Source organism: Gopherus flavomarginatus, chromosome 2 (genome assembly GCF_025201925.1).
Source record: "Gopherus flavomarginatus isolate rGopFla2 chromosome 2, rGopFla2.mat.asm, whole genome shotgun sequence".
In the NCBI taxonomy this organism is placed as follows: Eukaryota; Metazoa; Chordata; order Testudines; family Testudinidae; genus Gopherus; species Gopherus flavomarginatus.
The window spans coordinates 179,016,909-179,040,579 of NC_066618.1; the positions used below are offsets into that span (position 1 = coordinate 179,016,909).

The window sequence follows — 23,671 nt, forward strand, 5'->3', positions numbered from 1 at the left end:
CCCAAAGTTCATTGTATCTGTTTCAAGAGCCAGGAAGGTACAGACTCCATCCCCCATTGTGATCATCTCCCCACTTGCTAGTTTGATGGCTTTGTTTACCTTATATGTAAATATATTTTTCATTGTCCTCTGTGATCAAGCTGGCCAGACAAGTGAAAACATATTCCTTTGTCTAGGGCAGGCTGGGCTTTATATGCTGCCTGCCAAACAAACATATTTTCAGCACACATTTCTAACTCTTTGTACACACCCTATACATATATCATGCAATGATTTTCAGGACCAACATGTTAACAGTTTGCATAGGATACTTCACACAACACCATTTAGATACAGATTATGACCACAGTATGTTGGGGCAATGAGAGTGTCGCGCCTGATGTGACTTATGGTATGTTGTGCTCTCTGCTAGTTGGCACTGAGGGTCGCACAGGAGTCTGTGGTGACAAGGGAGGGAACAGAGTGGATTTGGGGTTTTCAGCAACATTCAGATGGTTTAACTGTGGTTACTAAACTTTGCCAGAAAAGCAAGTGATCATTTAATTTTGCAGCCAAACAAGAGGAGGCTTAGTAAACTCAACTACAACTTGCTTACTTGCTGCTGCAAAATGCAACTCAATTTGATTCTAAGAGAGAAGCTCTCTCTTTCCAATCTTTTGTTACAAATGTTTGCATACAATTTTAGGCCCCATTCCAGAAAATGCTCTATGTGATCAATGGGGTCCACTCCCAAGGAGTCACTTGTAGGATTGGTACCTTTAACCTTCAGACACAATTCTGCACCCTTACACCCACATGGAGCTTCACTGATTTCAATGGGGTTCTGGCTGTATGCAGCAGTTTGCAGGATCTAGGCTTTAGGTACTGCTGCAGCCAGGAAGATTAATTTACGAATAACTTACACACTAATTGAAACATGAGTCTAAAAACTATACTGTGATCCTAAGAGGCACTCAGTGCCAATGGCAGAGGGCCCACTGTTCTGTAACTCCTATCAGGCCTGACATAAAGAACAGCCATACTGGGTCAGACCAAAGATCCATCTAGCCCAGTATCCTGTCTTCCAACAGTGGCCAATGCCAGGTGCTTCAGAGGGAATGAACAGGTAATCATCAAGCAATCGATCCTGTTGCCCATTCCCAGCTTCAGGCAAATAGAGGCTTGAGACAACATTCCTGTCCATCCAGGCTAATAGCCACTGATGGATCTATCTTCTATGAACTTATCTAGTTCCTTTTTGAACCCTGTTATAGACTTGGCCTTCACAACATCCTCTGGCAAGGAGTTCCACAATTTTATTGTGCGTTGTGTGAAGAAATACTTCCCTTTGTTTGTTTTAAACCTGCTGCCTCTTCATTTCATTTGGTGACCCCTAGTTCTTGTGTTATGAGGAGTAAATAACACTTCCTTATTTACTTTGTCCACACCAGTCATTCTTTTATAGACCTCTATTGTTTCCCCCCTTAGTTATCTCTTTTCCAAGCTGAAAAGTCCCAGTCTTCTTAATCTCTCCTCCTATGGAAGCTGTTCCATACCCCTAATAATTTTTGTTAACCTTTTCCAATTCCAATATACCAATTCCAATGACACACTCATTACATCTACCACATTACTGTCATGTTATTTTCTGCAGAATGTTGTGTGAAGTATCAAGTGAAAGCTAGTGACACAATAGTCATTAATATAATTGCATGATGATGCATGGATGCAGTATAAAGAGTTATGCATGTGTGCTGGAAATATGTTTCTACAATAAGTTCTGGGGGCAGATTTGATCAACTCCTATCAGGCCTGACATAAAGAACAGCCATACTGGGTCAGACCAAGGATCCATCTAGCCCAGTATCCTGCCTTCCGACAGTGGCCAATGCCAGGTGCCTGTGTCTAATGTAAACCAAGCACAGGTATGCCAGAGACCCATCTAGCCCAGTATCCTGCCTTCCGACAGTGGCCAATGCCAGGTGCCTGTGTCTAATGTAAACCAAGCACAGGTATGCCAGAGACAATGGACCTTTCATTTGCATCTGAGGTAAATACCAGTTATCAAGAGGATGAGGCAACAGCATGGCATCAGCATACCAGAGGACACCTCATAATCTGAACTGCAGGGAGTCAGCCTGACTCTTGGGACAAAGACTATGAACTTTGGGGAATATAAGCAGCAAAAAGACATCTTGCTACTCATAACTGAGGGAACAAAGAGGTCAGTGCTCTTTGCATCTATGAACAGTGGATCTCCAACCAGATGAGTTGATGATGCTGAGAAATAGCTGCAGGTGAGAAAACTGCTTTAGACAAAGCATGGAGCCTGCTAAGGTTATATATAGCCTCAAACATGTTATACTTTTGTTTCATTTGTAACCATTTTCTGTTTCTATTATCTCTGCTTAATTTCACTTAAATCTCTGGTCTTAATAAACCTACTTTTGCTTTATTATAAATTCATCTCAGTGCTGTTATAATAAAAAGAGAGGTGTGCATCCTCAGCCGAACCAGCAGGCAGGTGTGTAGTCTGTCTTTTTGGCGGCTGCAGAGTTGGTAGTTCTCTCAGCATCCATTGACAGGGGCTGGATGCTGCAGAGAGATGCTTCTGGAGAGTTTGAGAATTGTAGTGCACCAAGGATTAATTTGCCAGGCACAGGTTGGGGTGGCAGCATCCTAAGGAGTTTTTTTGGCTAGCTAACAGGAGACTGTGGTGGCAGGGAGCTGTCACACAGAGTAATATCAACCAAGTCTTCTTTTGCTAAGGCAGAAAGGATAACAGGGTGACTTACAGCTCTGGACCACCTCAAGAAAGCATCACATTACCTATCTGCTGTTGGCTTGTTTATCTGTTTTTGACACCTTGTTCAATACATCAAATATAGCTGTTAAATGTGATTTAAGTTTTGGAGTTTTTAAAACACAGCAACTTGCAGACCAATAATGGATCCAGTTTGGTTAAAACTAACAGTCCCTGTGTAGAAGACATTCTAGAAGCAACTGCATGTCCTTTAAAGAAACATCTCAGAAATACAGACATAGAATTATAGAGATAAGGTGAGTGAGGTAATATCTCTTACTGCACCAACTTCTATTGGTGACAGATTCAAATTTCTGAGCTTACACCTGGCCTTACACTAAAATACCAACAACCAAAACATCTACCAGTTGGTAAACACTGATCTCTTCCTTCCCCCTTCAACATTATCTTGTTGGATAACCAGTTACAAAGCCTTAGGTGCCAGTAGAGAAGTGATAAGATTATTTTTATTTGTTTTTACCAGCTTGATTTATCATCACCTCATCCAAATGATACTTTAAAAGGACATGCTTAGATTAAAAATATGATCTACAATCCCACTGACAAATTATAACTGGATGGGAAAAAAAGTGTTTTGCTCTAGACTGAAAATATCAAGTTTTGGGGGTTTTCCCTCTTTGCTTTAAAAATCCAGCATTCTGCAAAGAAAAAAAAGGGGGAGAGGGGAATAGTCACACAACTTAATTCATCCATCTGTGAAGAACTGTGTCCCAAGAGCTGAACTGAAATCATCAATGGAGCAGATGTACATGGAAAAATTGGCAATACAAACCTTTATGCAAAAAAAGAGGCTGTTGCTCAGCTATTTTAATTTTAGATTTTTTTTAGTTTTTGAAGTGAAAGGGGAAAAGAGATCATGGTGTACACCACTTGGTAGATTTTGGGTTGTTAGTATTTCAGTCTAAGGCCATGTCTACATTACAGAGACTATAGCAACATAGAACAGGAGTACTTGTGGCACCTTACAGACTAACAAATTTATTTCAGCATAAGCTCTCGTGGACTATAGATCACTTCTTCGGATGCACAGAATGGAACACACAGACAGGAGATATTTATACATACATGAAATGGTGGAAGTATGCATACCAACTGGAAGTATGCATAACTTCCACCTTTTCATGTCCTCTGTATGTATAAATATCTCCTGTCTGTGTGTTCCATTCTATGCATCCAAAGAAGTGATCTGTAGCGCACAAAAGCTTATGTTGAAATAAATTTGTTAGTACCTAAGGTGCCACAAGTACTCCTGTTCCTTTTGTGGATACGGACTAACACGGCTGCTGCTCTGAAACCTGTCGTATAGCAACATAGTTGTCACTGTAATTAGGCTGGCATAACCTGTAACATAAATGAAACCAACACCAACTGAAAGGGTTTTTCCTTTTGGTGCAGGAACTCCATCACCCCGCAGGACAGGAACTAGGTTGATGGGCACCTTCCCAGCAGTGTCTACACAGAGGTTAGGTCAGTGTAGCTATAGGCTCAGGATTGTTCACACTCCTGAGTGCCACAGCTGTACTACCCTAAATTTTAAGTGCAATCCAGGCCTGAGACCTTGTCCACACTTGAGAAGTCCCATGAGCAGCCTTACAAACTGAGCAGAAACAGCAAGAAGCCCTTGTGGCATCTTAGAGACTAACACATTTATTTGGGCAACACCTTTAATTTGTTAGTCTCTTGGGCCACGTCCAGACTAGGAATTAAAATCGATTTTAGATACGCAACTTCAGCTACGAGAATAACGTAGCTGAAGTCGAATTTCTAAAATCGAGGTACTCACCAGTCTGGACGGCGCGGCATCGATGTCCGCGGCTCTCCGTGTCGATTCCGGAACTCCGTTCGGATTGATGGAGTTCCGGAATCGATGTAAGCGCGCTCGGGGATCGATACACCGCGTCCAGACTAGACGCGATATATCGATCCCCGAGCAATCGATTTTAACCCACCGATGCCGCGGGTTAGTCTGGACGAGGGCTAAGATGCCCCAAGGGCTCCTGGCTGTTTTTGCTGACACAGACTAACACGTGTGCCACTCTGAGCAGGTGAAACTGGGGAAGACCCCTCATGTTGGCCTCCACTTATAACTGAAGTCCCCAGCCCTACAGGCCCCGTGCCAGATGTGGCAGCAGAGCCACGTCCACACCAAGGGCAAAGGGGTTTCTAAGTCTGCGCCATGAAACCGGGGCACGTTTGTAGCCAAGGGCCGGGCAGGCCCTCGGCCCCTGACAGGCAGCAGGAAGCGGGGCTGGGAGGCGGTGAGCGGCTCCCGCTCGCTCGCTGTCAGAGAAGCCCCGCACCCCAACGGCCACCAACCGTCCCGCACTCACGCGGCAGTTGTAGGCGTGGCTCCGCACGTGCGCCGCGTGCCGGGAGCGCTCATGCCGCATGTGGCTTTTCTCGCACACCAGCAGGTGCCGCGGGGTCTCGCGGAGCCGCCGCAGCGGAACCGACATCCCGAATCCGCGCGCCGCGCAACAACCGCCAATAAGGAAGCAGCCGAGGGGGAACCTCCCCACACACGTCACGCAGAGGGAGGAGGGAGGGAGGCAGACGGGGGCAGTGCGGCTACTTCCGGCCGCCTCCCAGATGCAGAGCAGCTGTTTCCGGTGTAGCCTCAACTCCTGCTACCCATGTAATTAGTGAGCGAGAGGATGAGCATGCGCAGTAATAGCAGGTGACGCTGCTGCCATTCTCCCCATGTACAAAATAGGGGCAGAGGGCCCAGAACAGGGTTGGGGTGTTTGGCTGTAGTAACTGACACAGGGTTGGGCATTTAAGGCACAATGTAGCCTAACACCTAGGTCAGGGCTTGGCAACTTTTCAAACATGCTGTGTTGAGTCTTCATTTCTTCACTCTAATTTAAGGTTTCACGTGCCAGTAATACATTTTAACATTTTTAGAAGGTCTCTTTTTATAAGTCTATAATATATAACTAAACTATTGTTGTATATAAAGTAAATAAAGGTTTTAAAATCTTTCAGAAGCTTCATTTAAAATTAAATTAAAATGCAGAGCCCCCTGGACCGGTAGCTAGGACCCAGGTGGTGTGAGTGCTACTGAAAATCAGCTCACGTGCTGTCTTCAGAATGTGTGCCATAGGTTGCCTACACCTGACCTAGATAATCTGTGTCAGAAGCTGCTGGCTGAAGAGCCCATTCAGGGCCTGTCCTACCTGTCCCCCAAGGGTTAAACATTTTTGGATCTGGTGTTGGTGTTTACAGCCTTGCCAGCCACTAGCATTTAAGAATCACAACAGGTTGAAAGAATCATGAGATTTGCTTTACAATCATGAGATTGTTATTTTTAAAAAATGGTGTTCTTTTTATTTGTCATCTGGTTTGTAAGCTTTTAAGGTGGACTTGGGTCATGTTTTCAAGGATTTCTTTGCAACCATCAGCCTTAGAAACTTCCTTTTTGCAAGATGAAAGTTAGGATTTTCACAAAATGACTTGACTCCAGCATCTGGAGGTTTAAGAAGAAAAATTCAAAATATTGCAAAAGTTGTGATTAAAAATTGCAAGCATTGGAAACTAATTAGTATTTTCACTTTAAAAAACGAGTCCTTGTGGTACCTTAGAGACTAACATTTATTTTGACATAAACTTTAGTGGGCTAGAACCCACTTCATCAGATGTATGAAGTAAAAAATACAGGAGCAGGTATAAATACATGAAAGGATGGGGTTGCTTTACCAAGTGTTAGGTCCTTTCATGTATTTATACCTGCTCCTGTATTTTTTACATCATACATCTGATGAAGTGGGTTCTAGCCCAGGAAAGCTTATGCCCAAATAAATTTGTTAGTCTCTAAGGTGCCACAAGGACTCCTAGTGGGTTTTTTTTGTTTGTTTTTGCTGATACAGAATAACACGGCTACCACTGAAACCTATTTTCACTTAATCACTGACTCCAGGAGTTGAAGATTTAAGAAAAACACAAACTATCTTAAGACTCACAATAAAATTATTACAGCAGGTTGTAGCAACCTGCTAAAGAGTTGATTCAGTAAAGAGTTAAGTATCAGAGGGGCAGCCCCGTTAGTCTGGATCTGTAAAAGCAGCAAAGAATCCTGTGGCACCTTATAGACTAACAGATGTTTTGGAGCATGAGCTTTCGTGGGTGAATACCTACTTCCTCAGATGCATGCATCTGAGGAAGTGGGTATTCACCCACGAAAGCTCATGCTCCAAAACGTCTGTTAGTCTATAAGGTGCCACAGGATTCTTTGCTGCTAGTAAAGAGTTAAACATTTTCACCTGTGGTTTTGATGTTTAAAAGAATTGTGTCCTCAGTTTTAAAGGGGACAAAAAGCTAATTGTCTCACCAAATGCAAAACAGAGAAGTGAAAGGGATGCTGCTGGGACAATGCATCAAAGTCCATCCATGATCAATGTGTCATTTGTATTTTTAGGCCTGATTCTCCATTGCACCTTCTGCAGTTATTTATATCAGTGCAATGTGAATTCAAAGTGGGTGTGTTATGATGTCCCATAATAAATTTTGCATTCATGTCACAGTGGGGTAAATCATTGCATATGGTATGGGGTAAAGGAAAAAGCAGGTCCTCTGCATGAGTGACTGCTACACTGACAATTTAGGCCACATCACTATCACCTCCAATTTACATCCTCCTAAACATTGGATATACAGTTGAAGCCTCCAAAATGTGTAGCAAATGGCTAATGTGCCTATTTTGTGCCCCACAGACATAAAATTGTATTGTTAGAGCTCTGAAATGATACACAAAGTGAGGTGAGTAAGATGATACGTTAAGTGGCATTTTGGCTAAAGTGGAGCAGCAAATGGAGAGAAACAAAGGAGCATAACACTGCTATGAGAGATGGTGAACCTATGGACAAAGGAGTGGTAAGTGTAAAGAGGAAGAGAGAGCACTAGGACTATGGATCAGACACTTGATGACAGATTGGATATGTGGGAAATAACTGAGGAGCGTTATTGTGGAACCCCACCCCCTACGCATTATTAATAGTGGTACATGTCATATACTCCCCCTTCACAGACATATAAGTCCCCATTGTTGACAACTATACATTGCATAGGAAATTGACCTCATACAGACATGTGCATTGATAATGGTACAATCCATAGGAACCGTCCTCCCGTACATACAATGATAGCATTTAGGAAACCCTCAGACACACTGATAATGGTACAATCCACAGGAAGCCACACTGGTACTAAATGCATCCTATAGCAGAGTTTCTCAGACAGGGGTCTGTGAGGGTACTTCAGGGAGTCCATGAGTCATGTCCAGCGCCACTGGCCCTGCTGATCTACTCTTCCCCCTCCCTCCTCGCGCCTCCTACAAGCCATTGAACAGCTGTTCAGCCGCATACAGGAGGCACTAGGTGGGAGGGGGAGGAGTGGGGACGGGGCAGTCTCAGGGAGGAAAGAGAGGGGCAAGGGTGGGGCCTGGGGCTGAGCATGGAAGTCCATGAATATTTTAAATAAAAATGGGGGTCCTTGGGTTGCTAAAGTTTGAGAACCGCTGTCCTATAGGATTCCCCAGTCCCCGAAACCCACAGATACAGGAACATAGAAACCTCTCTCTCTACACTGATAGTGGTAGTCTGTTCCCCCACCCTCTTATGCTCATAGACTTTAAGGCAGAAGAGACCATCGTGATCAATCTAACCTGCTGCACATTGCAGCCCACAGAATCTCACCCACCCACTCCTGTAATAGACCCATAACCTCTGGCTGAGTTACTGAATCTTCAAATCATGATTCAAAGACTCCTCTGCAGTAAGCAGAGTAGTAGTGCTCCATAGTAGTCCTGCTCCAAACACACACTGATAGCAGTGAAGCCTGCAGCACAACTCCCTCAGCAGCAATATGTTCTAAAGAGCAAATGGGGAGTGATAATTGGCTGTAGAATCTTAATCTGGGCAGTTGCCTTCTATCAGCTTTGTCCTCTTCCCCCCCAGGATTCCCACTATGTGCCAGTAAAAATGGCTGGATAATTTTAAAAGTATTTTTATTCTATATGACACTTGTCAGGTGCTCTGCAGGGAAGAGTCAGCCTCCTGAGGGATGTGGCTGCACCCTACTGAAGTGCTGAGCAAACGGTGGGCATGTGAGGCACTCGCAACATGTGCTGGCACTATCTGGGATGTTTTGGGGATTATGGATGCCTTGAGGGATATGTCAAGCAAACAGGGATGTTTCAGGGTCCTGCTGGATGTGTCGGGCACCTAATGAGATGTGTCAAGCACCTTGTCACTGTGGCAGACACCTCACAACCCCGCAGAGGAAGTATCTGGATCCCAAGGTGCTGTTGAGTGTGTTGGAACTGCATGAGACAGGCCAATATGAACTGGGACTCTGTTCAGGTGTGTTAGAATCCTGTGGAGACTTATCAGGACTCTGTGAGTATTAACATGCATCCAGTTTTTGCAGGATTTTACAAATAACAATGCATTTCCACTTTCCTGGTCTCACATCCTCAATAGGATTACTCAGATGGTAAGCACAGTGTTTGATGGCAAGTGTTTGCAGCATTAGGCCATCAGTTTTGGCTTTTCTTAGATCCTTTGATAGTGGAGAACATGTAAAAACCTTGCCTTTTCTATCTGCTCCCTGCTCACCCTTGCTCACTGTATCTCCCTTGTCCCCTGGCTTGCTGTGCGCTCATTCACTTTGGAACAGTACAAAATAGGAAATGTGACCATATCCATAGGTACCAAGTCAACCTTGCTGCTGTTTATGCATGCACAAGGCTATCAAATGTATATAGCTTTGTTTACTTAAAGTGGCTCACAAAGCTTTCCAATAAAAATAACAGAAAGAGGAGACAGAAGACCGTGTCTTGACATAAGTCCAGTAGGCTGTAAAAGCTGAGTCTGGATGAAGCCTGAGCTTTTATATCAGTTCAACAGCGCTAGCTCCTGAGCTAACCAAAAGCATATGTGAGATGACTGGTCTAGCAGCATTAGCATGCTGGGCTGTTACTCTGTGAAGATCAGGGCTCAGGATCTCAGGCTTTTTTTGGCTACTGTCAAGGCCAGGACTGTATGAGATTGGTTCCTCAGCCCCTTTATCTGGGCTAAGGGAAAAGTTCCTTCAGCTTACTGGACCGATTTTAAGACACAGACCACAGTTATGTTATTTGCTCAGCAGCTGTAGTGTGCTGGATATATGTAAAGGGCCAAGTTACTGAGATTTCACTAGTTCACCAACTTTAGCTTGTTGGACTGATGTAAATAGGTTTCTTTAAGTTCATTAGCTCAGCATCTCTAGCTTGCTGGATTCTGATGACAAACCATAGGCCTCTGGGAGCTGACTGGCTGTGCAGCTCTACGGTACTGGGCTGGTATCAAGATACAGGACTCTGTTAGGGTCACTGGCTCAGCACCTCTAGCTTACTGGTCTCATGTCAAAAGTTGGCCTGTGTGACATCCCTGGCTCAGCACCATTAACTAGCAGGACTAATATCCATGCGTAAACTTCTTTGAGGTAACTACCTCAGGATCTATAGCTATTGGACTGATGTGCAGGCTCAGGTCTCTTTGAAATTACTAACTCATCAGCTATAGCACGACACACTGATGCCAAGGCTCAGGCCTCCTTAAGGTTAGTAGCTCAGCATTCTTAGCTTGCAGAATTTATATCAAGCCTCAGCTCTCTGTGATATGAGTGACTGTGCTCCATTACTATGTCAGGCTAGAACGTTCTGTGTTTATGGTAAGGTCTAGGTCTCTATGATATCACTCAAGTATCAGGAGGTAGCCGTGTTAGTCTGTATCCACAAAAACAACAAGGAGTCCAGTGGCACCTTAAAGACTAATAGATTTATTTGGGCAGAAGCTTTTGTGGGTAAAAAACCTCACTTAAAGCTTATGCCCGAATAAATCTGTTAGTCTTTAAGATGCCACCGGACTCCTTGTGATATCACTGGCTCAACAACTATAGCTTGCTGGGTGATGTAAAGAGGCAGGTTTTTGTGAGGTCTGTAATACAGGAACCCTAGATTACTGGTCTGATGACAAGGCAGAGACCACTGTGAAGTCACTAGCTCAGCATCTCTGGCCTCCTAGGTTGATTTTATGGCACTAATTTCTGTTATCTTGCTAGTCTGATGACAAGGCAGAGGCTGCTGTGATCTCACTGTGCTCAGACCATCTAGCTGGACAGGCTTTTGTTAAGGTACAGACCTCTGAGGTCAGTGGCTCAGCAACATATTTAAAACAAGTCTGAAATTTGCACCTACATTGACTGTATAGTTATTGCAATTGCTTGTACAATTTTTGTAATTATACAAAAAATGGATATTTAGGTATCTAACCACTTGCATGTGTAATCACAGGAGTTTTCTAATTTAAAGATTGTACCAATTACATTTGTCGCTGGCTAATTCACAAAGTCTTTTAAAAATACAAAAAATAGTTGATTTTTAATGTCAACTATATAGAGAGACTCGGCTGTAAAATTCAACTATACGCACAGAGATAGCCCATTATCAACCCCACAGGCAAAAGCCTGCATGAACAGATAGGCTTTACATTATCCCATGAAGCTCAATGGACGTGGGCAGTGTTGAAAAGATGAAAATTCACGCCTCTGAGTCAAATAAGCTCATTGCAGCAGAGGAGAAATCTACCCATCTGCAACACAACCCATAGTCTTGTGGGTCTTTCCCTTTCCCCTCAGCTCACCAGACAAAATGAACTGCATTAAAAAGTCAGTATTTGCAACAGTTACCAAACAGTGGTCTCCGAGATACCATAGTATTTACGTATGCTTAGACAGGCTATATTAGTGCATGGAAATTGGTGAGGAATGTTGACTTTTTAATGGCTATTACTGCATTTCTGTATTTAATTAGTGTGAGGTTTTTGTGTATTGTGAAAATGGACATATTCTTATCTTAAAAGTTAAATAATTTAAACCGCTCAACACCCAGAAAGACACAACAATCTCCCTAGGGATCTCAATCCATAGACGGGGTAATACAGTTATACAGCAATTCAATTTGTTATGTTTGAAGAAAATTATAGGATGTAGGCAAGAGGAAATGCCTTGAGGCAACATCCATGGTAATAGCTTGGAGTAAGGTGGGATTTGTGAAATGTTGCCTGGCACTGGTGAAAAGTTGATTCTATTTTCTATAAAGATGACTGGATTTGGAAATAAAAGCCCAATCTTCACATTATATGAAAACATTTTTTTGTTGCAGAAGCGAACTGCCTCTTCCATATATGTTTTCAGCTTTGCAAACAGATCTTTATTTGGTTTTTCAAAGCTGGAGAACAGTGAATGCGTGAGGCTGCAATACAGAACAGAAAATTGGTTTAAAAGGTGACATGCACTTTTTAATTTCTGTGCATTCTGGAGTATCTTCTGTGATCAAAAGTCAGATATTTAATTATTTTATATATATAAATATAAAAATCCTAAAATTAAACCTTAAAAATTATTTGCCATGTTTACTTTGAATCTGGTGTATGTTTCTAAGCTGCCATCAAAACATTTTTGCTTAAAGTCAATGTTTTTCTCTCTCTCAAATATTGTTGACTGAAAAAGAAAAGGAAGGAAGTAGCCTTGAATCATCTAACCTTGGCCATCATTAGTGGTGTTTCTAAAGAAAACATCTTGTTTTGCATTTCTGTATAAACTCGGCTATACTTCATAAAACAGTTACAGACCGATACATCAGACTGCCTAAGACTTTTAGCTACAAGGAATAAAATGTGCAAAATCCATCTTTGTTTTTTCCTTTTGAGATTTTTGAAACTGAAAAATGGCATTTCACTCGATCATGGTACATTTTCTTCAGACTCCTTACTCACTTTTTCAGAAGCATTTTTAGGAATTCTTGAGTAAGTGGGAGGAATTGAAAAATGGCTAAGCCACGATTTCCTTTAATACTCTGAGGCTCAAATGTTCAGCTCAGTGACAAATTGTGAAAATGGCCTCACTGTTCACCATTTTCTAGCAGGTTCCAACTTGATGCTAAAGAGTTGGGATCTTTATAGTTAATGTACTCAAGGAACCTAAGAGGTGTTGGTAAATAACCATAATTTTTTGAACTTTTGCTGAAGCCAACAAAAACATTTTCTCAAGCCGGGAAGCCTTTGTTCATTTCACTGTGACTTGGGAGTTAGAATAAAGAGAAAGTTGCTGTCTGGCTAAGAAACCTCTCACTCTCACCTTGTGACCCTAGACCACTGGCTGGCAACCTGCGGCCTGTCAGGGTAATCCGCTGGCGGGCCATGAGACTGTTTGTTTACATTGACTGTCCATAGGCACAACCGCCTGCAGCTCCCAGTGGCTGCGGTTTGCCATTCCTGACCAATGGGAGCTGTGGAAAGGGGCACAGGCCACAGGAGTGTGCTGGCCTGCCGCTTCCCACAGCTCCCATTGGCTGGGAATGGCGAACCGCAGCCACTGGAAGCTGCAGGTGGCCGTGCCTATGGACAGTCAATGTAAATAAATGGTACCCAGTCCCCCCTGCCTCCCCCCCCAGGAAGAGCTGAGAAAGAAAACAAAGGAAATTAGCAGATGCCACGAGCTAATTAAACAACATATACACAAACCGTTTAGGACACCAAAAATCCAATCCTGTTCTTAAAAAGGGTAAATTTTATTAAAAAACAAACAAACAAAAACATTTAGAACTTAGACTTTTGCTAGATTTTAAAAGAGCAATTCCAAAAATTAAGCACCCAAAATAGCTTTTTGGGATTCAGCTTAAAGGTTACAAGCAAACAAAAGCATCTGGGGTTAGCACAGAGGAGATCCACAAGCCAAAAACAAAAACAAACAGACAACCCTGATCGGGTCTACCTAAACATTCCCTATCCCAGGTGAGGCCAACCTGTGGCTCTGGAGCGAGCCACATGCAACTCTTCAGAAGTTAATATGCAGCTCCTTGTATAGGCACCGATTCCGGGGCTGGAGCTACAGGCGCCAACTTTCCAATGTGCCGGAAGGTGCTCACTGATCAACCCCTGGTTCCGCCACAGGCCCTGCCCCCACTCCATCCCTTCCAGTCCCCTGAGCCTGCCATGCCTGTTCCTCCCCCCTCCCACCCAAAGCCTCCTGCACACCACAAAACAGCTGATCGGGAGGGGGGAGGAGGTGCTGATTGGCGGGGCTGCAGGTGGGTGACTGCTAATGTATTACTGTGGCTCTTAGGAAATGTACATTGGTAAATTATGGCTCCTTCTCAGGCTCAGGTTGGCCACCCCTGCCCTATCCCAATAAGTCTTGCTAGGTATGGAAGATAATTTTTCATACCTGGTTTAAACCTTACACAGCATTCCTGCTTATAGCATTGCTGCTTCATGTCCCTGTAGCCCAGAGAGACCAATAGACAAAGGAGAAGTTTCTTTTTCCATTTTAAAAAGTTCTAGCCTTCCCAATGGCTCTTTTGGTCAGGTGCCCACTTTTTTTCTTTACCTGGGGATTTTTTAACCCTTTACAGGTAAAGCAAGTAAAGAACAGCTAACTGGCTGGCTGGGTGTCAATCAAAGGGAGCAACCCCCCTGCCCCTTTATTTATCACAGTGGTGGTAGAGAGTTACAAGTCACTTTTCTTTCACAGCACAGTTGCATGCAGTCCCTGCACTCAGGCAAGCTCACACCTTCAATGTGCACTTAGATGCAAGTTGTCCCAAAGCAGGTAGGGAGGAGGTAGGACCATGGCTCTATTCTTTCACATTGCCTTGGGATTGGGATCAGCACACAGGGAGCAGTGTACTGCATCCCACAATGGGGTGGAATAGCAGCTATGCTTCCCTTGTACACCAGGGGGCTCTGAAAGACATTCTATAAGATGCCTCCGGGTGTTCCACCAGGGCAGTACATGCAGTCCTTAAATGGCACAATGGAGCCCAAAGCAGACCAAAAATAAAATAATGCTACATTTCCTCCTCTGCAGACATTTTAAAAATCCATGTTCAAATGTAAACAACATTCAAAACTACATGCTTTTCCTGCTGAAAGAGTTCTTTTCCATCTCAGTTAATCACATTTTTAGCATGCTTAGGGAAGATACCAGCTTCCAGTAAGTCATCTAATGCCATTAAAATGTTGCAATTCCTGCACCTATTGCTTTAATAATGCTTGTTATGCTGAGATCTATTTTTAATAAATATTTTGAGAAAAATGCTGGCATTTTCCTTTAATAAACTGTTGTGTTACATTCCAAAAACATTTAGCTGTTCATAAAAGGCCCACTACTGCAGTTCTTTCTTGTGCAAAGCTCCTACTGGTTTAAGAGAGGTATTTTGAATGAGTACGAACTGCAGGATTTGGCCTAAAGATTTTAGCAGGGTTTTTGAAATACTCTTTTTCAACCCAATGTCAAGATCATGTTGCTGCTTATCTCTGTCAGAGCAATACTGAAAATGCTGCCAGCAGAGTAAGAAAGCCATAGAGACAGAGGAGAGTGGTTTCTTAGCCAATAAGAAACCTTTACACTTGTATTTTGAACTTAGTTACTTCAGTGTTGGTATGCACAGCTTTCCTGAGCTATCTCGCCTGCTGTCCATGGCTATGTGGTGCCCAGGTATTACAAAAGCAATAGCTGCGGAGTTTCTTGAGGCCTGAATTCCAGTAATCTCTCTTCATGTTAACCTTAAATCCGAAGTAACTACAAAGCAATTCAGAACTTGTAATAATTTAGAGCAGTGGCTCTCACACTTCATTGCACCGCGACCCCCTTCTGACAACAAAAATTACTGCATGACCCCAGGAGGGGCGACTGAAGCCCAAGCCAGCTCATAGTCCTGCCACCCTGGGCTGGGGGGCCAAAACTGAAGCCCAAGGACTTCTGCCCTGGGCAAGGAGCATGTAACCTTAGCCCACCTGCCTAGGGCTGAAGCCCTCAGGCTTCAGCCTCAGTCCTGGGCCCCAGCAAATCTAACACCATCCCTGGAGACCCCATCAAAATGGGGTCCTGACCCACAGTTTGAGAACTCCTGATTTAGGGGAACAGGGCCTCATCTAAGATGAGCAAAGCCACACTTTACCAGTCTATTTTAGGGTTTCAAAAGCACCTAATGGATTTAAGACCCTAAGTCCCTTTTTCAAACATATCTTAGGCACTTATGTCTTATTTACTTTCAGTTAGACTTGGGGTCAAACCTGAATGGTTCTGTGACCCAGAGCAGGGAATTGGGCCCAGCCCCATGGGACAGGAGTCAATGCTGCTGCGGGAATGCGGGAAAGACTTGCTCTCCTGCCCTGTGTGAAAAGACACCACGCATACACCTGAAATTCACTGGAGGCAGACAGGGTGGTCACCCCTTCAGCCTCACTACTGTATTTAGGCACGGAAGGGTGGGATTTTTCAAAAAACCCCAGGTAACTTAGCACAAGCCCCACTGATGTAAGGACTTGGGTTTCTAAGTCAGTTGGGCACTTTTTAAAATCCCACCCTTAGGTGCTTAAACTTTGGAGCCTAACTTTGAAAAAAAAAAGTTGGTCATGGTCTGTATACAAAACCACTGACGTTTAAGGCTTAAAGCATCTTATATACACACATGTTCTTGAAAGGGACCCTTTATGCACAGATCTCCCGCTGTCAGCTTTTAAGTAAGGGGAGTGCTGCCTGCACAGCACCGTCACCCCCTCCCTATGTGAGGAAGGGGTTCCATGGGTATTTGGGACTTAGGGGTAAGGAACAGAGGACTGGCTACATTTAATGGCATTGTCCCATGTAGAGCCACTGAATTTTCATGTGGAAATGTGGCAGATAACTAATATAGCTAGGAATTGTATTGATTTCACCTGCCCCCCTCCCCCAAGGCCACTGAGCAGCCACATAGGATCCAGTTGTGGAAGCAAAGCTTCTGTAGGGACTGTGATGCCATGGGAAGGGAGCCATGGAGCAGCGCAGATGCAGAAGTCCCACAGATGGTAGCGTCCTATATTCACAGGGCTAGGTTGCCCTGCCCCGTCGATCCCCAAGATCTATCTGACAAGGAAGCATCCCAAATTCCTTTCTCTTAGGGGGATGCTTAGTGAGAAATAATGTGAGGGGACTGTTACGGAGTTTTCCTAACTCTCTGACCCCTTTCAGCAGAGAAATCCAGAGGGTGTGCATTTGTAGTTTTATTTCAATCTTATTTTACTTCTATTTGTTCCCAGTTTGAATGTATGGTGTTTGTGTCTCTTATCCCTTTATACCGTTTATAGTGATGATTAAACTACTAAAAAAATCACTTCTTCCTGAGAACAAGCAACTTGTAAATTTGGGTACTTAGAACAAACACGTTTCCTGTAATTGGATTTAGTCCAAATAGCTGAGTCAATCACAAAATTTCCTCTAGGATATTTCCCATGGCAAAGCGTTGTCTGAGAACAACAATAGCATAGAAGCTCTGATTGTATAAATCATCTCCTTACCTGAGGCTCCCACAGTTCCCACATCAGCTGACCTTGAAACATAATCTGGCAAAACAGTTGCCAGTTGGCATGTGATGCAAATTTAGTATTTGTGTTTACAGTCTGAGTCCTCACATTTTGTCTGCTAGCAGTCTGTGTTCAGATGAGCCTCTTGCCAATCTTGCTATTTCAGGCCAAACATTTTGGGAATAGGCAATTCTTTGTATGTGCCCAGATGATTTTTTGTTTGTTAGTTTTATGAAGAAGTTAGACAAGAAATGAACTGCACCATCCACCAGTTCATGAAAGCAAAATCCAGCAGTTCAGATAAGCTTTTTGAATTTTAATGGGAAGATTCAGAATCATCTAAGTGGAATATTGAAAATTCACTATTACTGTATTTACCTACTGTACAGGTACATTGTAAAGTTTGACACCTCATTGCAATTCAGTGCCAATAATTTGTCCCTCTCTATTGTTTAAAATGAAACAAGAGTATTAAATAGGGAAATGGCAGACACTTTGGATCAACCGATGAAACAGAATAATCAGAGAACCCATTGAAAATGTGGCAGAGAACATAAGTAGAGTTTGATATGATCTGAAGGCATTAAGCATCTTTGAATTTGAAAGGAAGGCAGCCTTATAGCTTAGTGGAAATGCTCTATGTTAGACCAAGGATAACCTTTTGCTCTTGGATTGGGAATAAGGAAGATTGGGCTGGTAATTATGTTCATCTCCTGTGAAAAGTCTAGTGTGTGTCATTGAACAGTGATTCTACAGCTAATTAAGAGGTAGCATTTAAGATTAAGCAAGCCCATTTGGTCTTCTGGAGTGAAAAGACGGTCATGACATGAGGTGAGATCTTGAGCACAGAGGGCACAAAGAAAAAATGGGAATGAGAAGACATGATTCTGCTCGACAGATATGGATATGGAGAAAATAAATTTTTAAAGCAAACTTTATTTAAAAAAATGTGCTGCAGTGTCTGTAGAAGCTACTGTGATAGCACAGTGAAGAAAATGTGCACTCCAGCACAGCCACATGGGCAAATTTGCTGCACTCTCAAATTAAATGGAGTTTGGAAAGTCATGGAGGCTGCACAAACTGGATGGTTTTCTATGCTGTCTGGTGGGGTTTAGGACATATGCAGAACTTCAAAAATGTTGTTTAATTGTCACAATCCACCTATGAGGGAGATCCACCATTTTACAGATGTGGTAAACTGAGGTACAGAGAGGTTAAGGTGATTATTTTCAAATATGGGCATATAAGCCTAGGTACCCAAATAAAAGTGGTCTGATTTTTAAAGGAGCTGAGCCCTTGATGTTCCCACTAAAGTTAATGGAAGTTGCTGGGACTCAGCTCTACATTCAGTTACCTAACATCTAAAAATGTTGGCTACTTACCTTGAGCAAAGCCACAGAACTGGAGCTGAGATTAGTCCATTGCTCTCAGACTTTTACTCAGTAAATAAGAGCATGATGCCTCTCATACTGTTAAACTGCCCCTCCCTGTGACTTAGAAGAACTACTCATACAAATAAGTGCTCAACATCAGTGAGCGCTCCACAATCTGGTTGTAGGACCCTAAACTTACTACCCTTACTCATGTTGAGTTGTCTCATGCTCCACAAGTAGCCCTACAGATTTCAAAGGGACTATTTAAGTAGTAACTAGGACTGTTACGCGATTAAAAAAATTAATCACGATTAATCAAACTGTTTAATAATAGAATACTATTTATTTAAATATTTTTGGATATTTTCTACATTTTCAAATATGTTGATTTCAATTACAACACACAATATAAAGTGTGCAGTGCTCACTTTATTTTTGATTACAAGTATTTGCACTGTAAAAAAACAAAAGAAATAGTATTTTTCAATTCACCTAATACAAGTACTGTAGTGCAATCTCTTTATTATGAAAGTTGAACTTACAAATGTAGAATTATGTACAGAAAAACTGCATTCAAAAATAAAACATGTAAAATTTTAGAGCCTGCCAATCTACTCAGTTCTACTTCTTGTTCAGCCAATCTCTCAGACAAACAAGTTTGTTTACATTTGCAGGAGATAATGCTGCCCGCATCTTCTTTACAGTGTCACCTGAGAATGAGAACAGGCATTCTCATGGCACTGTTATAGCCGGCGTCACAAGATATTTATGTGCCAGATGTGCTAAAGATTCATGTGTCCCTTCATGCTTTAACCACTATTCTGGGGGACATCATCCATGCTGATGACGGGTTCTGCTCGCTAACAATCCAAAGCAGTGCAGACCAACATGTTAATTTTCATTATCTGAGTTAGATGCCACCAGCAGAAGGTTGATTTTCTTTTTTGGTGGTTTGGGTTCTGTATTTTCTACATCGGAGTGTTGCTCTTTTAAGGTTTCTGAAAGCATGCTCCACACCTTGTCCCTCTCAAATTTTGAAAGGCACTTCACATTCTTAAACTTTGGGTCAAGTGATGTAGCTATCTTTAGAAATCTCACATTGGTACCTTCTTTGCGCTTTGTCAAATCTGCAGTGAAAGAGTTCTTAAAATGAACAACACGTTCTAGGTCATTATCTGAGACTGCTATAACATGAAATATATGGCAGAATGTGGGTAAAACAGAGCAGGGGACATACAGTTCTCCCCCAAGCAGTTCAGTCACAAATTTAATTAACATATTTTTACATATTTTACATACAAATTTAATTAACATATTAGTGTTGTCAGCATGGAAGCATGTCTTCTGGAATGGTGGCCGAAGCATGAAGGGACATATGAATGTTTAGCATATCTTGTGCATAAATACCTTGCAATGCTGGCTACAAAAGTGCCATGCAAATGCCTGTTCTCACATTCTGGTGACATTGTAAATAAGCAGAGGGCAGCATTATCTTCTATAAATGTAAACAAACTTGTTCCTCTTACTGACTGGCTGAACAAAAAGTAGGACTGAGTGGACTTGTAGGCGCTGAAGTTTTACATTTGTAAGTTGCACTTTCACGACAAAGAGATTGCACTATAGTATTTGTATGAAGTAACTTGAAAAATACTATTACTTTTATCATTTTTACAGTGCAAATATTTGTAATAAAAATATACACTTTTATTTCAATTACAACACAGAATACAATATATATGAAAATGTAGAACATCCAAAATATTTAATAAATTTCAATTGGTATTCTATTGTTTAACAATGTGATTAAAACTGCCATTGATTTTATTAATTGTGATTAATTTTTGAGTTAATCACGAGTTAACTATGATTAATTGACAGCCCTAGTAGTAACTACTCATTATGAGTAAGGATGGCAGAATCAAGCCCTGTTATTCTAGATCAGGGGTAGGCAACCTATGGCACACATGCCAAAGATGGCACGCAAGCTGATTTTCAATGGCACTCACACTGCCTGGGTCCTGGCCACCGGTCTGGGGGGCTCTGCATTTTAATTTAATTTTAAATGAAGCTTCTTAAATGTTTTGAAAACCTTATTTACTTTACATACAACAATAGTTTAGTAAGATATTATAGACTTAGAGAAAGAGACTTTCTAAGAATGTTAACATGTATTACTGGCACGTGAAACCTTAAATTAGAGTGAAAAAATGAACACTCGGCATACCAATTCTGAAAGATTGCTGACCCCTATTCTAGATATAGACAGGTTACAGTGGAACTTTGTTAGGAAATTGGAAATACTTTTATCAGGCAGGCTTATACACCTAAATAAGTAACAGTAGTTTAATGATAGACAATAATTTGCTGAAGAATTTAAATGGTGACTGCCTTTTATTCTATTAGTTTTTGATTGAGTACAAAAATACATGATGAGTGAGGGAGAGAGAGACTTGTGATCAATAATGTGCTATTAAATTGCTGGCTTCAGGCTTGCTTAAAATAATACTCAAATTGTCAGTGTCGAAGCTTCCAATTCAGTTGCCAAAGGACTCTGCAGTTTATTATTTTAATTAAAAGACTCTCAGCCATGTTCTTCTTTCATTTACAACTGTGTAAATCTGGAGTAGCTCTGTTAATGTCAGGAGAGTTACTCAGGATTTAAACCAGTATGACTGGAGTAGACTATGGCCCTCTGATGTTGCAAACATGTCACTGTAGAACAAAAACCAACAAACCAGTCGTTCACTGTATCTATTTCCATATGCATCTAAAATGTGTGCGTGTGTATGTGTGTGTGACAGAGAGGGGCATGTCACTTTTCTTGTTGGTGTGCTATCTTGCTTTGAAAAAACTATGGCCTCTTTTTGAAACATTCCTATAATACAACAGGCTTAGTTGTTGTTTAAAGCAGGTAAAAGGTAAACAGACCAGTTTTGGCATGAGTATGCTCCATTTATAAGGGAGATTTCGGAATCCGTCATGTTAATATATTATGGATAGATTAGAAAGAATCTACTGAATGACTGCAGCACCAGCTGCAGCTATTAGTCTCATCAGTTAAAGTAAAAAATATGAAGAAATATTGGCATCATATTTTCTTTTTAAATTAGGTGTGTGTAAGGCGGTCACAGCTGTCCCTTCGTCCGTCTGGAAGGGAGATCACGCCCCCTCGCTGCAAGTCCTCTGGAAGAGCACAGTTCAAGGGGGGAATTAGCATCGGGGGCTCTGCCACTTGGCAAGGTTACACAGTGCTGAGCCTAGGGGCCCTGGTCCTCTGACCAGACAGAGCACCAAACAGTTAGGGGGCTCTAGCCTACATTCAAGATAGAACAGCAGTGTCTATAAGCCCCGAACTTCCAGCCGGTCGAGGCAGCAAGTAGTTGGGCGGCTCTGGCCGGTATTCAAGACAGAGCAATAACAAGTCTATTAGCCTAGGCCCTCAATGAGGGCAGAGCAGCAAAGTCAGGGAGCTCAGGCCTGTATTCAGGACAGAGCAACGAGTAGAGCAGCAAATAGTCAGGGTCCTGGCTCTGATGGACCACTGACAAATGCAGGCCTCTTTGTCTGTGGTGGGGAGGCTGTCATGCCAGGGATGGGATAGCAGGATAGGGGGACATATGCCCACCCAACTCCACTGCATCCTAGCCCAGGGCCCTAACTGTGGCAGAGTGGTCTGCCACTGGGTAAGCAGTGAAAACTGGCCGCAACAGGCTGGCCAGCTGTCAGTCTATATTTAAACTATAATTGAGTTCCCTGGGCTACTTCCTACACTCCCATTTCAGAGGAGTCCCAGGGTCGCAGTCTGCCTCGCTGGGATAAACAGCTAACAGCAGCCCCAGCAACTCCTTAACATCTCTAGCAACCAGCAGCTCCAGCAGTCCCTCTCGGCGGCTGCAGTTGTTGCTGCTGGGTCTGAGCTCCAGCAGTGGGTGAGATGTCGTTCTCCTCTGGCAGCTCCTCTCCAGCTGAGCTGGTGAGCTGACCTTTTATATTTCCAGGTCCTGTCCCATCTCTCTGCTTCCAGAAGGGCAGGTGTGGGTATCCTGGCTCTGCCCGCCAGGGGAACTCGCAACGTCCGTCTGGGAGAGAGGCCACGCCCCCTCGTTACAGTGCAAAAATGCATTCTAATTTTCAGATGCAAGCAGAAAAGCGGGAAAAATATTAGCTCAGGACCTGCAAGGGGAATATATTTTGTAAAATATATTATCAAATTCTTATTGTAGACATATAAACCTGATGTAAAATATATCTTCTCTCTATATGGCTAATAAAGGTTTAGTATATGCATAATACTTTGCACTTCTGTAGAGTCTGACCGATCGTGGCTCCCACTGTTGTGGCTCGCCGCTGCAGGCAAATGGGGGCTGCTGGAAGCGGTGGCCAGTAAGTCCCTTGGCCCGCGCCACTTCCAGCAGCTCCCATTGACATAGAGCAGCGAACCGCGGATAGTGGGAGCAGCGATCGGCCAGACCTGTGGATGGGGCAGGTAAACAAACTGGCCCGGCCCGCCAGGGGCTTTCCCTACACAAGCGGTGACCCCAGTTTGAGAAACACTGTTATAGTGCCTAGTACAATAGGGGCCTTAACTCTGACGGGGGACATTCAGTGGTACTATGATAGAAATAAGTTATTGTAGGTGGGACTGGTAGTAAAACCTATTATTAAGATTGTCCAATACTTCCCATTATAGACCTGTTTTCAGTTGCTTATTACTTCACAAACTTTAACCTGTGGGGAAAAATTTTCCATGGTGGCTGTCTGCCCCATGATGATTTTGTTTGGAAAATTTCAGCTAAAATAGTTTAGTCAGTGGGGATGGAAGGCAGGCAGGGGGATTGGGAATAGCTGGGCAAGGAGATGAGGACCGGGAGATGGAGACTGGGAGTCTGGAGGGGTTAGGCTAGGACTTGCTGGGCAAGGAGACTAGGACTGTGATGAGAAGTCTGAGGAATGAAGGCTGGGACTGCCTAGGTGAAGAGACTGGGACTGGGATAAGGGGCCAATTAGAGATAGGCAGCAAAGAAAAGAGTGAGATTTGTGGATAGAATCGGGTCAGGATTGAGTACTGTGACTGCTGAGGTTCTGGGGTTAAAAGCTGCTTAGAATAATCTATT

General features: G+C 42.9%; 1 protein-coding gene across 3 annotated transcripts in view; it reads right to left on the bottom strand.

Annotated features, from left to right (window-relative positions):
• The window catches only part of RPP40 (ribonuclease P/MRP subunit p40), a 46,243-nt gene that overhangs the window by 12,398 nt on the left and 10,174 nt on the right, over positions 1 to 23,671 (bottom strand). Inside the window, exon 1 of one of the 3 annotated variants that reach the window (XM_050940202.1) lies at positions 5,134 to 5,295. The exons of the other annotated variants lie outside the window; for them this stretch is intronic. Coding sequence (XP_050796159.1) covers positions 5,134 to 5,259 — 126 coding nt within the window. The 5' untranslated portion in view covers positions 5,260 to 5,295. Of the gene's footprint in view, positions 1 to 5,133; positions 5,296 to 23,671 lie in introns of those variants that run through there. 3 annotated transcript variants of the gene reach the window in all.